The sequence below is a fragment of the Arachis ipaensis genome, chromosome B05 (genome assembly GCF_000816755.2).
Source record: "Arachis ipaensis cultivar K30076 chromosome B05, Araip1.1, whole genome shotgun sequence".
NCBI classification, from domain to species: domain Eukaryota; kingdom Viridiplantae; phylum Streptophyta; class Magnoliopsida; order Fabales; family Fabaceae; genus Arachis; species Arachis ipaensis.
In genome coordinates, this window is record NC_029789.2 from 145,496,915 (window position 1) to 145,509,922 (window position 13,008).

Genomic DNA, 13,008 nt, shown 5'->3' on the forward strand with positions numbered 1-13,008 from the left:
TATGGGTAAAATATATTTTTTATACCCGAAGTTTCACAAAAGTTTTAAAAATATTCCTAAATTTTATTTTGTTTTAATTTTGTTTCAAAAAATTTCGATTTGCATCAAATATACCCTCAGAGGCTAAATTTTCAAAAGATTTAATACCAATATAACAATAATGCATGAAAATTATACTTAATTTGTTTGTGTTGAGGGATTGTTCTTATAAAATTGTTGTTGAATCGATCTTAAATATTTTGAAAAATTAGCTATATTTGATGCAAATCGAAAACTTCTGGGTCAAAATTAAAACAAAATAAAACTTAGGGATATTTTTAAAACTTTTATCAAACTTTAAGGACAAAAAATATACTTTACCCTAATTTTATATAAAGATAATAACTAAAAATTATTAAATAATTTAATATATTTAATTAAATTATTTAAAATAACATACATTAATATTTTAAACATCATAACTATCATTTTACTTGCAAATATCTTTCACATGATTAATTAGCTAACAAGAAAAATGTGTTCATATAAATACACATCCAAGACCAAAACACAATAGAAAAAGGTCCCTTTTTACCAACTAAGAAATCAATAATACAAAAAGGAGCAAAATACATGAACCAAGTGCATTGAAATCTAAATCCACCAGAGCTTAAAAGCAAAGAGAGGGGTTTTCAATCTTCATGATTAGTGAAGCTTCTTCTTCTTCTTAACTAAAAATGACACCATAACCAACACTATAATCAAAGTGCATGCATGTGGGATTGTGGGGCCCAATTAAGTCTAACCCTCCAAACTTTAAATACTCTCAATCTCACTCACCTCTTCACCCATCAAACCCTTTCTCTATCAGAATTAAAACACTTCAACTATTTTAACCTTTTTCTTAGTTCATGCATTTTCACAAACACATGGTGCTCGCACCTTAGCTTGCAACTAAACAACGATCTACTCTTCATCCTTCGAACCAAAACCGAAACTTTCTTTCACCATGGCCTTCGATTCGTGGCTCGGTAGGGTAAAAACCGCGCTTTCCAACGGGAAGAATCCCAAGTCAAAACGCGTTGCCGTTTTGTCATTCGAGGTCGCCGGCGTCATGTCGAGGCTCCTTCACCTCTATCAGTCGCTATCCGACGCCGCCGTCGTTCGCCTTCGAAACGATGCCGTTTCTCTTGAGGGTGCATTGAAGCTCGTTTCCAACGACGAGTCGTTCCTCCTCAGACTCGCCCGAGCCGAACTCGCTGAGTCAGTTCGAGTCGCGGCCGGCTCGGTGTCCCGACTCAGCTGCATGTGCAGCGATCCTTTTCTCCGATCGTTCCACCGAGTCTTCACCGAGTTTGCTAACTCGGGCTACGACCCGCACGCGTGGACACTCACCAATCCGAAGGAAATCGAAGCCAAACACAAGAAATTGGAGCGTTACGTGTCACTCACGTCAACGCTTCACAGAGAAATGGAAGAGCTTTCGGTTCTAGAAAGTGCGTTGAGAAAAGCACTTAGCCATAGTAGTAACAACAATAATGGTGAAGCTGAACCTTGTTCAGTTAACAATAAGGATCATCAGAAACTCTGTGATCTTCAGCAAAAGATTTTCTGGCAGAAGCAAGAGGTTAAGGAGTTAAAGGAGAAATCTTTGTGGAATAAAGGTTTCGATGGCGTTGTTTTGTTGCTTGTTAGGTTTGTTTTCACTGTGTTAGCAAGGATTAAGGTTGTGTTTGGAATTGGGCATTGTGTTCCTTATTTGTCTCGTAGTTTATCAGCTTCAGCCACTGTTTTTCCCTCCGATCAAAATCCCAATAGTGAAAATTATGCTATTCATGTTTCTAGGCCGTTCAAAAGTTTGAAGCTTGATGGGAATGGTGATTTGGGGTGTGGTGGTTTTTTTGAGTCTAATTGTAAGTTATTGAAGCCAATGAATGGTACTTTAGGTGCTTCAGCTTTGGCATTTCATTATGCCAATTTGATCATAGTTATGGAGAAGATGATAAAGTCACCACAATTGGTTGGTGTTGAAGCAAGGGATGATTTGTATGCAATGTTGCCAAGTAGCATAAGATCATCACTGAGGTCAAGATTGAAAGGTGTTGGATTCTCTGCTTGTGATCCTGTTCTTGCTGGAGAATGGAGAGAAGCATTGGGGAGGATTCTTGGTTGGATTTCACCATTGGCACATAACATGATTAGGTGGCAGAGTGAGAGGAGCTTTGAGCAGATGAACATGATGGTTCCAAAGACCAATAGTAATGTGTTGTTGTTGCAGACTTTGTTCTTTGCAGACAAAGAGAAGACAGAAGCTGCCATAACTGAGCTGCTTGTTGGTTTGAACTATATTTGGAGGTTTGAGAGAGAAATGACTGCTAAGGCTTTCTTTGAAGGATGCAACAACAGTTTCAATGGCTTGTTAAATGTTAACCATTCAGAAACCCAGTTAAGGACTTGACTAAGTAGATCATCATGGGTTTCTAAACTTTTGTATGACAGTCATGAGTAATGCAAGTTATAGACAAAAATTTTAAGCTGACTATATTTAACATAATTCTCCTCTTTTATCTGAGATTGGGGTTCGGATATGCGAAACTTTGTAACAAAGTTTAACAGCTGAGTTATCTGTTATTAATGCTAAGTAGCTAGAAAATAATTAAAATTCTCTTTCTGAAATACTGAATAATAATAGCACCGCTTGTCTACCTATCCAAAAGTAAGTTTTATGTTATATCATTATCAGAAGATATTAGGAGTCCATAGGATTTTTTTTTCCTTTGCTTTATCTCCTTCAGTTTTTCCCTTCTTAAGTTCTTATTTCTCCCGTTCTAATTTGTTTCTACCAATTTTGTGTTGGTCAGGAACATAGATGTTATGTCTGTGACATGAATTTTTTAGTAAAATTTCCTTAATCATGTGGAAATATTCCTACAAAAGTTCCCTTATAATTTTATCATCATCTACTGTTGATATGCATAGTTTAATCCTGTTGGTTTCTGTCGCTGCATCAATAGTTTCAGATTCAGTTTTCTACAGTTCATGTGATGAGTAATAAATTACTAATTATATTATGACCAACCCTACCATATTGATAGGCACTAATTTCACCATTCAGATTGGAGTGGACCCTACTAATTTCTACATCTCACATTCCCACTACCCTAATAAGTTCATATAGGAAACTTCTTTAGTTCTTTTATTTCAGCTAATCAGTAATTTGCAAATTGATAGATTAAAGTCAGATAATTGGGGTAAACATCCTCATTTGCATAAATGTTTAATTTGATTAAGTTATTCAAAACTCAAAAGCATTACTTTCAGCAAGGACAAAATTCAAAAACTCTTCTCTTCCAACTTGTTGGTTTCTTTCCTTTGTTATTTTTCTGTTATATTAGGTATTGATGGTCTTTTTTCTTCTTTTGATGGATCTTCCTTTTACTAACAGACACAACAGCTCACAGTTCTGCGAATAATAAGTGGTCCTATGTTCAATTTTCCAGTAAATGCCACCACCTTTTCCAATTTGTGTAACTGTAGCACCCTACACAACATCATTGGCCAAGCAACTTCTTTTTTTTATTAATTTCTACTATATAGCAGGTTGTGAAGGAATAGATAAAATTATATTATTACCTCTAACCCCTTTTATTCTATTTCTTTTCTTTCATTTATATTCTTACTCTATTTCTGTTTGTTCAGACTTGAGTAGTTCATCAAAATAAAGATGGGAAAAAAAGAGGAAAAGAATGCAAGATGTATTGAGATCTTTGATTTTATTTTAGTGCTACTCACATGAAGATAATAGTTAAGTTGACACGTATTATGTTAAACAATTTAATCAAATATATCAAATTATAATTTAATCAAATATATCAAATCATTCGACAATTTTCAGCTATTATTTTCACATGAAAACATCTTTTACATGAGTAGTCATATTTTGTTTTAGTTAGAAACACAGGATTTACTATCAGCAATAGGGATTAATCTCTTCATTGAGAGAGCATTTTAAAACGATAAACTACTAGTTATAAAGTATTGATAGGGATTGAATCTCCAATTACATTATTAAAGTAAGAAATTAGCTACCATGACACAGAACTCATGCATATATATATATATATCTTGAGATCTATGAGTAGTAGTTCTCAATGCACTTGACCGTTGTTGCCGCCATGTGGTGATGGAAACTTGATTCAAGTGGCCCAAAAGGGCAATTGGCACTCCCCATAGTTCTTCTACAGCATTATAGAGTCCAAGTTGAAAATGCCCTTTTTATCTCCATGGAACAAATGCCATTCTATAGTTTAGCAAAATCAACAATAATTTTAAATTTTTTTACTTTGACCTTAACTTTCTATCTGGTATCCAGCCATGTGCTGGTAACATGGATGGAGAGCATTCAAAATTTTGATATCACTTTATGAAGACATAAAGTTTATAGACCTAGACTATTTTAGGATTGGCTTTGAAATTTAATTTTTTTTGCATTGACTGTATAAAAACATTTATATTGATAAAGCAATAAGAATATTATCTTCAAACCCTTTGACCCAAATATATTTAAAAGATAAAAACAAAATAAAATCTCTTCAAATACAGGAATATCTCATTAAGCAAAATTATTCAATATCATTCCACACAGAAAACATGTGATAGTCTAAAATAAACCCTGCATTTATAACTTTATATAACAGTGGTCAAGAACAATTCGTGCTTCTTTCATAGAATGTCCCTTTCCTTTGTACATGTCCAAGTCTGGCTTCCATAACTAGAACAACTGAACAAGTGGTGCTTCTTGAATCGATTCTATTAGATATTTAGATTTGAACATCATGATAATATGTCAATGTCATTGTCAATTTGTCATTGTTAATTTGTCATTCAAGTAGCCCACCAAAACCTACAATAAATGAGAAAAACCGGTTCCCCAATGATAAATTAACTCCCCAATTTTTCTTTTTCTTTCAATTATTTCTATCATATAAAGTTTGATTAAGGATAAGTTAAAGAAAAGAAAGAGATGAATGAATGAATGAATAAATTAATTGATTAATCTTGTACTACCCCAAACCAAAAAGGCAGTGTCCTTTAGACCTCCCCCTTGGATGTACTAAACCAAAAAACTAATTTTATCCTAGGGAATATTGAAGAACCACAAGATTATAAAATCTGCAACTGAATTGTTTCAAATTGCATTTTTCTTGATTGCATAAAAGTGAATATCATACCAACTTTTATTATTTTTAGCCTCAATTTTGTGCAGAAAATCACAAGAAAGCAAACTTTGTTGGATCCTGCACCTTTGCATGAGTGGAACTGGCCTAGCAGGTTGGTTGAGGCAAAATCTATGGAGTACATTCCAAGGTCAAAACTGGACTGCATCTGCACTCCAACAAATTCTCATCTTCGATCTGCCTACAGAATTTAAATCCACCTCTTTCAATTTACTCAGTTAGATCTCTCTTGCAAACTTTTTTGGGGTTACTCCGTCGAGGTTGCGCATTCTAATCAAAATCCTGGATTCCAGAAGATAGCTGAACTTGACAACCAGGGGTGTATATGTACCTTTTACAAAATTCCCAAAAGCAGCAACCTCTGGCAAAACCAAATTTGTCAGGAAAATAAGTGAACTTCAACTAGAGGATTTACAAACTTCAACAACTCTCCTAATCCTTTCAATAACTAGAGGAATCTCTTCCAAAGACATAGTAGTAAAACAAATGCGAAACCATCCGGGTTCTATGCAATGGCAGGCTGATCCGGGGGTAATATTGATCTTAGCAATACTCATAAACTTCTCCCATAGTTCAAGTTCACCTTTCTCACTGTAAGGTTTGATTAATCCACTCATATCAGCCCAACAGAACATACCACCGCTGCTCTTGGCACACTTAATTCCTAGTTTACTTAAAGCATCCACAAATTCATGGTGTACTTGGCGCATTCTGTTCCGGTTGGTTTCAAAGTAATCCTGAATAAATTTTTTATCCGAAAGCATTGATGTAACTAGCCTCTGAGTTGGAGCAGATATAGAAGAAAATCTACATAACTTCCTAGCAGTAGCCAAGACATTCTTGTTGAATGAATATATAACCCCAACTCTAAAGCCAGCTAGTGCAAGGTCCTTGGACAGACCATATATTATATGAATTCGTCTCTTGTCTATATATTCTGAATCCGACTCAAGAATTTCAGCTATGCTGACAAATTTCTCACTTCCATACGTGGAGCCTGCAAATACTTCATCAACAATGAGATGAATATTTTTATCTTCGGCAAAGTCTATGAGATTGTAAAGCATGTCCTGTGTCAGCATATTGCCAACAGGATTCGAAGGGTTGGAAACAAGAATTCCGCGAACCTTGACTCCTCGTTTTCTTGCTTGACTATATGCCTGTTCAAGAGCTGTCATACTTAGATTAAAATTGTCAGCGCTGCGACAGTGAACAGGTATTAGATCTACCCCGGGACGCCATCTAACATCTCTGTCAAAACCTGGATAGTACGGTGTAGGGACAAGGAATGCATTCCCATGGTCTGCCAAGCAGAAGGATAGTATCTCAATTGCAGGAGTTGCACCAGCTGTTAACACCATATTAGATGTGTCAAAATGCACCGATCCTCCCATTACTTGATGCATAAAATCGGACAAGGCCTACAGAACCAAGGCAAACAATGTCTATAAGAACAATATGCCCTTAACTGAAATGACTGAACACCAAGCACAATACCATAACTGGAACCGAAAGTGACAAACACAGAACAGCATGCCCCAAAGGGTATTAATTTCCAAAACTGTCAATTACTCTGTGTTTTACAATGTTAATTACATGCAATGACTTACAGAATAGATACAATTTTCAGAAGACATGCAAATATCACCATCCTCATTCAAAATTCCCTAAAACATAAATTGCATAATCCAATCCTAAAAGAAGGAAAAAATTCTTACCAGTTTGAGTTCGTCAACTCCATCAAATGCCTGATACGTTGCAATCCCATTAATACTCAAACCATCGTCACCACCACTGCCCCACTTCCGCATCCAATCCCCAATCAAATCCAAACTCAACTGAAACCAAAAAAAAAAAATCAGCAACAAAACGACAATTATTAATTTTTCTTTTACTATTTAAAAAAAAAGAAAGAAAGAAAAACGAACATCGTAGAATCCGAAAAATAATAATTAGAGAGAGAGTGACGAACCGTGTTATCGGACAAACCAAGCTGGATGATTCCATCGGGGTTGGTGAGCTTGTGATAGGGATCACGTGAGGCTCTGTTGAGGCCAACGTAGTAAGCTGAATCGTCGTCGGAGATGGTAGTGGCGAGCCTGGAGAGGCGCACGCCGGTGAGGGATCCCCTGGACGAGAGGTTGGAGCGCGACGGCGTCCGCGGCAGCTCCGGAAACGAGGAAGAAGGCGAAGGAGGGTTGGAGGAGGGGTGTTTGTCGTTGGAACGACGTCGTTTCTTGAGGTACAGCTGGAAGAAGTAGAACAGCGCACACGGGATTAACGACCCTAGCAAGATTCCACCGCGACCTTGAACCACGCCTTGCAGCGGAACGATTAGCTTCATCCCTGTCGAAGATGAAGAAGGCGAAGAGGTTTTGGATTTGGATTCGGGTTCTCGGGTTCGGGTCATGGGAAGACCCGAGTGAATTGAATGAATGTATGAAATGAAAGGAAGGAAGATTAGATGAGAGCTCAGAAGAAGAGAAGAGAAGAGAATATCCACTCAACTGTGCCCAACCTTGCTACTCTTTTTTGTCTTTTGCTTTGTTTTCATAAAAAACAACACAGTTTACTTAATTAATTCACTTAAATATGTAAATTAGGCAAAATTTGAAGGAAAAAAATTATATATATAGATTAAAATTAATTATTATATATTTGTATATATATATTTTTATTTAATTTATTTTAATATATATTTTATATTAATAATTAATTTTCACGATTAATTTTCTGAATTTGTCATTATATATATATGGAATCTAAGCAATGACCATGTACCAAATTAGATGACGTCATATATGAGAGAATTTGATTAATATAAGTCAGTTTTTATACTGTAGATTTTTCCAGCATTTTCTATTTTGGGGGCTTATTAGTATATTGTTATCTCGTTGGCTTCAACCGGATCCAGTCCTCGGAAACATGAACACACGTGATGATTTAATGTTTTCGTTTCTTTTATTTTGGATTGTTGACTTCTTTAGATTCGGTTTTAAGGGAAAAACTAGAGAGTAAAGACATAAAGAGCGTCTGTTTAAGTCTCGAGTGGTTGGTGATATTTCATAGCTTTTTAGTTTTCTTGTTATATAATTATATTAGAGTTGTTCCACAAATACTAATATCACTTTATAGTAGTAAGAATATCATTTTTCCTTTTGTTCTTAACATTACAGAGCATAGCTGCATAGTAGTTCAAATTATAATTATTTTTTGTTAAAAGTGAAAGTAATAAAGTATATTAACAATGATTTTTCATAAACAATCTCAGCCATCTCAATCTAAGTGACAGTTCAGTATGATCATAAATGAATGAGAACATAACATATTGGCGATTTTCACATGTGCTTTCATCCAAGCCAGCACAACCCCACCAGTGTTGAAAAACCAGACCATGCCCCACAGAGCTTTTCATCAGCCAAATGGAAATTCAGATTTGTTTCAAGGTATTTGTTATGATTGTAAGTGATAATTTTTTATAAAGAAAAAATAAAAAAACAAAATTTAAAAAAAAAAAATCTAAATGCATACATTGAAAACTTTTCTTTTCACAGAAAATATTTACCTTTAGCTCACTTGCAAAATTTCATGTGATTGATGTTGACAATGGTATCTTATTTTCTCACCAATTCTCCAATGGAAGTGAACTAAGACTGCTAATTATTATGCAAGTTCACCTTCCTCTAATTCAGGAAATAGTCCACAGCTACCAATTAAATCTATATAGTTTGCTGTATTCTTGGCAAATTTATCCAAACCAAGCAGGTCATCAGGATTCATTTGAGCCATAAGAGCATCATAGAAATCCATCAAGTCTTGATCACTGTCAAATGCTATGTCTTTAGAGAGTTTTGCTTCCTTGTTTTCCGGAAGTGAATGTTTAGTCAAAGTTTCTTCTTCAAGTATAGGCTTATCTGATGATTCATTTGATGCTTTTTCATATGCAGTGTTGTTGTTCTGATATTCTACCACCTCCTCCCTAAAAGGCACATCTTCTTGACTTTGATTACTTTCATTGTTGTGATTGACATTCTTATTAACTTCAAAATTGGATACTTGATATGGTGAGAAAACATAAACAATAGGATATTCCAAAATAATTATATCTGCTAACTGTTGTCCTATTGGTGCTTTCATATCCAACTCCTTCAAGGGTGACTTAGGACCCTGTAATAAATGAACTAGTTGTAAGGTTGAATCAAATTCATTGGATTCTAATATAATACTTTAAATATAACTTAGAGATAAGGTCTCGGTAGCATGCTTTAAGTATAAGGCAAAATCAAAGTGACACTAACAATCTTAGTAAAGAAATCAACCTTTGGCCGGATAAAAAGCTTGAGAGAATCCAGCTGTTGCTCACAAAATTGCCTTAGCTGATGGTTCCATGGACCAGGTTTGAGGTGTTTCTCTAAAATGGAGCAGAAGCTTGCATTTTCATTGACTCTAGAAAACATAACATAAAAATGCTATCAAGAAACAAAGTTGTGTATTTTCAGAGCATTCATTATTACAATGAAAAAATGTCTTACTCGTGGTCATGTAGAATAATATTGGTTGAGTGAAAACGCCATTCAATTGTCCAAGATATATACTTCTTCCTGATAGCATTGTACATATTTATTAGTAACTTGCTTAGAAACAAAATAATGTATATGTATCAGACACTAGGTATGTAGAAATAAACCCTTGCATGATTTGATGAGTATAAAATGAATATACCTTTTGTCATATTGAGATTGGTTATTCTGTCTTCTTGACATTCCATTGGGGAGAAAAAGAAGTTTTGTTCTTCTGCTCCAAGCAGCACTTTGTAGGCTTCTAAGGTGATGAGGCAACCTAAACTTTTTATGCAAACCCAATTGAGCTCTCATTCTATGAGCAGATTCAACCACCCTCTTCACCTCCTCCAGCATATTATAATCTATATAACAAATATAAATATAATTCATTAAACTAAAGAACTATGGTATAGGATTCAATAAATGGTGAAGGAAGCAGTACCAGATAATAGGATATTGTCATCAAAGTGAGAAAGAGGAACAAAGTGAGTGATGTTCCTCTTGCCATTACAACCAGTGCGAGCTTTGTGAAGTTTAACACAAGGAAGACTGCATGAGTGAAAGGAGCATCCAGGGCACTTGTATTTTGATGGCTTAGATTTGCATTCTTCACATGACAATGCACTTAGTTTTTTTGGTAAATCATTTTCAACTTCTTCTTGTTCTTCTTCCTTCGTTGGCAAAGAATCAAACATGTCGTGTGCATGCAACAATTAAATGCGTTGTGGGTGCAGCTGCCACAGGGAAAAGAAAAAATTGGTTCTAGAAATTATAGCAAATTTTTGGTGTATGAGACTAACGAGATAAAGTATTTAAGTTTTCTTGTGCATGCAATAATAAATTGCGTTTAGGGTTCCGCAGTCACAATAGAAAAGATTGAAAAATTGCTTGTAGAACAGTAGAAGTTATAGGAATTTTGGTGTATGAGAGGACAATAACGAAATTTGTTTTTGTCAGAGCACAATAACGATTGGAATTGTAGTAGAAACTAGAAAGCATAGCCCAGGCCCAACTATAGTTTGGATCGGTTTAATTGGACGTTTTACTCTTATCCAAACAAATTGGAATATTATGACCACACACAAATTGGAATATTAATTTTTATTTTTTATTAAAAAATAATAAATTTAATTTTAATGCGCTATTAGTATAAAACAATTACAATGACTACATGAATAACCATTTAAAATAGTACATGTGATTAAATAATTGTGTAAAATATTTTATATTATTAGTATATATACCAAAATTAAACTAAAAAATAATTTCTCATTCCATTTCGATAATAGGTATCTCTTTCATGTTTTAGGTTTATTGAAAAATGACAAATTCTTTGAGCAAAGGGGGAGGGAGGATTGGAGATTGGGTTTCGGTTTTAGCAAAGAGCATACTTTTACGCGGGCAAATAGCCAAATAGGCAAATACATATAAAAATATACTTAGTATTTTTTTTTTTTGTGACTAAAAATATATTTAGTATAGTTGTTAGTCATGTTTGAAAAAAAAAATATTATTATTTATATTCATAAAAAATGTAAATACTGATAAATATACCCATTAAAAAAAACTCATCTTGTAATTATGGAAAGTAATTTCCGTATGCCAAAAGTGTTCTGATGTTGATTATGTACTTAGTTCATTAATATCCGAACCTACATAGTAATAAAATTCCTCAAAACCTATTTATGTGTATTCTATTTTTTTTTTTTATTAAGGAATGGAACAAAGAACTTTTTTTCCCCCGTGCCCTAACAGAGCTTAGTTATCGTCGTTACTACCATCCCAAATCAGAGAAGACGATCGAAGCACCTCCTTTCTGTGACAAATAGTTCTCCCATTTAATCAAATAGATTATACATAGTAGGGCATCGTTGAAAGCATCTCACCATCACTACCCGTAACCTACAATCGTTGCTCCACGAAGAACAGAAGTATGCCACTTCCAATTTTTTCAAGTTAGACTAATTCTGCTCCTTTCTCGGATGTTCTGATTAGTTTTTATGGGCTTGAGAAATGTTAGAAAATTGGGTTAGGATTAGAATTTTCGTTGCTATGTTGTTATCTGTAATGACATGGAATGATAGCTTAGATTATATTGTCTTGCTTGTAGGGATGGCCACCATTCGTATAATTCTGTCTATTAATTATAGAAGAAGGTTTGAGAGAGACCCATGTGGGAAGCTTGTGTATATTGGTGGAAAAGTAATAGAGATTGAGAGGGTTAATATGGATATCTTCAATAGATTTTTCATAAGTGATTTGCTAAAGGACAATGGATATATGTCCATCACTGATTTTTATTAGTTAGAACCTACTAAGGAGCTTGATAATGGGATAAAATTATCAAGGGATGATATGGATACAGTTAAAATATATCAGGCAGCTGTGAAGAATGATAACAAAATTGAGTTATATACAGAGCATCCTATAAATGATCCTGTTATGGTTGAAGAGAATATTACTCCAACAAAGATGAAATTGAAGAATTATGCCAAAAAGATTCCAACTCCAAAGAAGACTCCAAGAAAAAAACTTATAGTTGTTGAGGATGATGATGCTAAATAGTGGATTATGTACAAGCTTATTGTTTACAGCCTGGTCACCATAAGAAAAGTTGTAAGAAGAGAACAGAAGCAATGGCTGAAGGGAGTGGTGTGCCGTGCGCCTCAAGAGCATGCTGCTGTGGGGGATGAAGATGCCGACCAATTGGTCAAAATATATTGGGAGAAAATCTTAGAAATTGCAGATGTTGAAGCAGCAACTACTATTGGTAAGGGAAGTGGTTCAACAACCCCATAGGATGTAGTTGTAACTGTCATTTCATTTGCTGCATATTTTATTTGTCATTTACCATTGAATTTGGTCTCATACCTAATTTTTTGCTTCTTGTTTCAACTCTAATAACCTCAAGCAAATTTTCAATCAAACCCTCCACCAAATTCTCAACCACAACCTTTATCGAACCCTGCACTAAACAAAAAGCCTGTTAAAAAAAATGTTAAGAGACTTCCTCTAAATATTTCGTCATCTACCAGACCTCTATCTATAAACCCTTTCACAAATAACTCAGAAACTGCATCTATGGTTATACCCCAAATAATGCAAGGTGCTAGTGTTGGGATCAACACACGTTTTATGCCGTTTATGTCTATACCTGGTGTAACATCAACTGTTAGAGGTAGAGGGCCAATTGTCAAAGATAGAGGCAGTTGGTAATTTCTAAAAAAATA

At 34.7% G+C, this 13,008-nt stretch overlaps 3 protein-coding genes across 3 annotated transcripts; 1 reads left to right on the forward strand and 2 right to left on the reverse strand.

Moving 5' to 3' along the window:
• Window positions 589–2,521, forward strand: LOC107644730. The gene has a single exon (XM_016348658.2). The coding sequence runs from the start codon at window positions 989–991 to the stop codon at window positions 2,435–2,437; it is 1,449 nt and encodes a 482-aa protein (XP_016204144.1). The 5' UTR covers window positions 589–988; the 3' UTR covers window positions 2,438–2,521.
• Window positions 4,636–7,779, reverse strand: LOC107644731 (probable aminotransferase ACS12). Its single transcript, XM_016348659.2, has 3 exons — window positions 7,189–7,779; window positions 6,935–7,054; window positions 4,636–6,637 (listed from the first exon to the last, which is right to left on the reverse strand). Exons 1-3 carry the CDS (start codon window positions 7,624–7,626, stop codon window positions 5,615–5,617), a joined length of 1,581 nt encoding a protein of 526 aa, XP_016204145.1. The 5' UTR covers window positions 7,627–7,779; the 3' UTR covers window positions 4,636–5,614.
• LOC107642201 (box C/D snoRNA protein 1-like) lies at window positions 7,995–10,766 on the reverse strand. Its single transcript, XM_016345504.2, has 5 exons — window positions 10,221–10,766; window positions 9,939–10,140; window positions 9,749–9,817; window positions 9,536–9,662; window positions 7,995–9,383 (listed from the first exon to the last, which is right to left on the reverse strand). The coding sequence occupies exons 1-5, from the start codon at window positions 10,471–10,473 to the stop codon at window positions 8,880–8,882; spliced, it is 1,155 nt and encodes a 384-aa protein (XP_016200990.1). The 5' UTR covers window positions 10,474–10,766; the 3' UTR covers window positions 7,995–8,879.

Coding starts and splice junctions, on each gene's coding strand:
- LOC107644730 (XM_016348658.2), top strand. CDS start 989: ATGGCCTTCGATTCGTGGCTCGGTAGGGTAAAAACCGCGCTTTCCAAC.
- LOC107644731 (XM_016348659.2), bottom strand. CDS start 7,626: ATGACCCGAACCCGAGAACCCGAATCCAAATCCAAAACCTCTTCGCCT. Junction 7,055..7,188: donor TTGGTTTGTCCGATAACACG/GTTCGTCACTCT, acceptor TTTTGGTTTCAG/TTGAGTTTGGATTTGATTGG. Junction 6,638..6,934: donor GAGTTGACGAACTCAAACTG/GTAAGAATTTTT, acceptor TTGGTTCTGTAG/GCCTTGTCCGATTTTATGCA.
- LOC107642201 (XM_016345504.2), bottom strand. CDS start 10,473: ATGTTTGATTCTTTGCCAACGAAGGAAGAAGAACAAGAAGAAGTTGAA. Junction 9,663..9,748: donor ATTATTCTACATGACCACGA/GTAAGACATTTT, acceptor TATGTTTTCTAG/AGTCAATGAAAATGCAAGCT. Junction 9,384..9,535: donor AGCTTTTTATCCGGCCAAAG/GTTGATTTCTTT, acceptor CATTTATTACAG/GGTCCTAAGTCACCCTTGAA.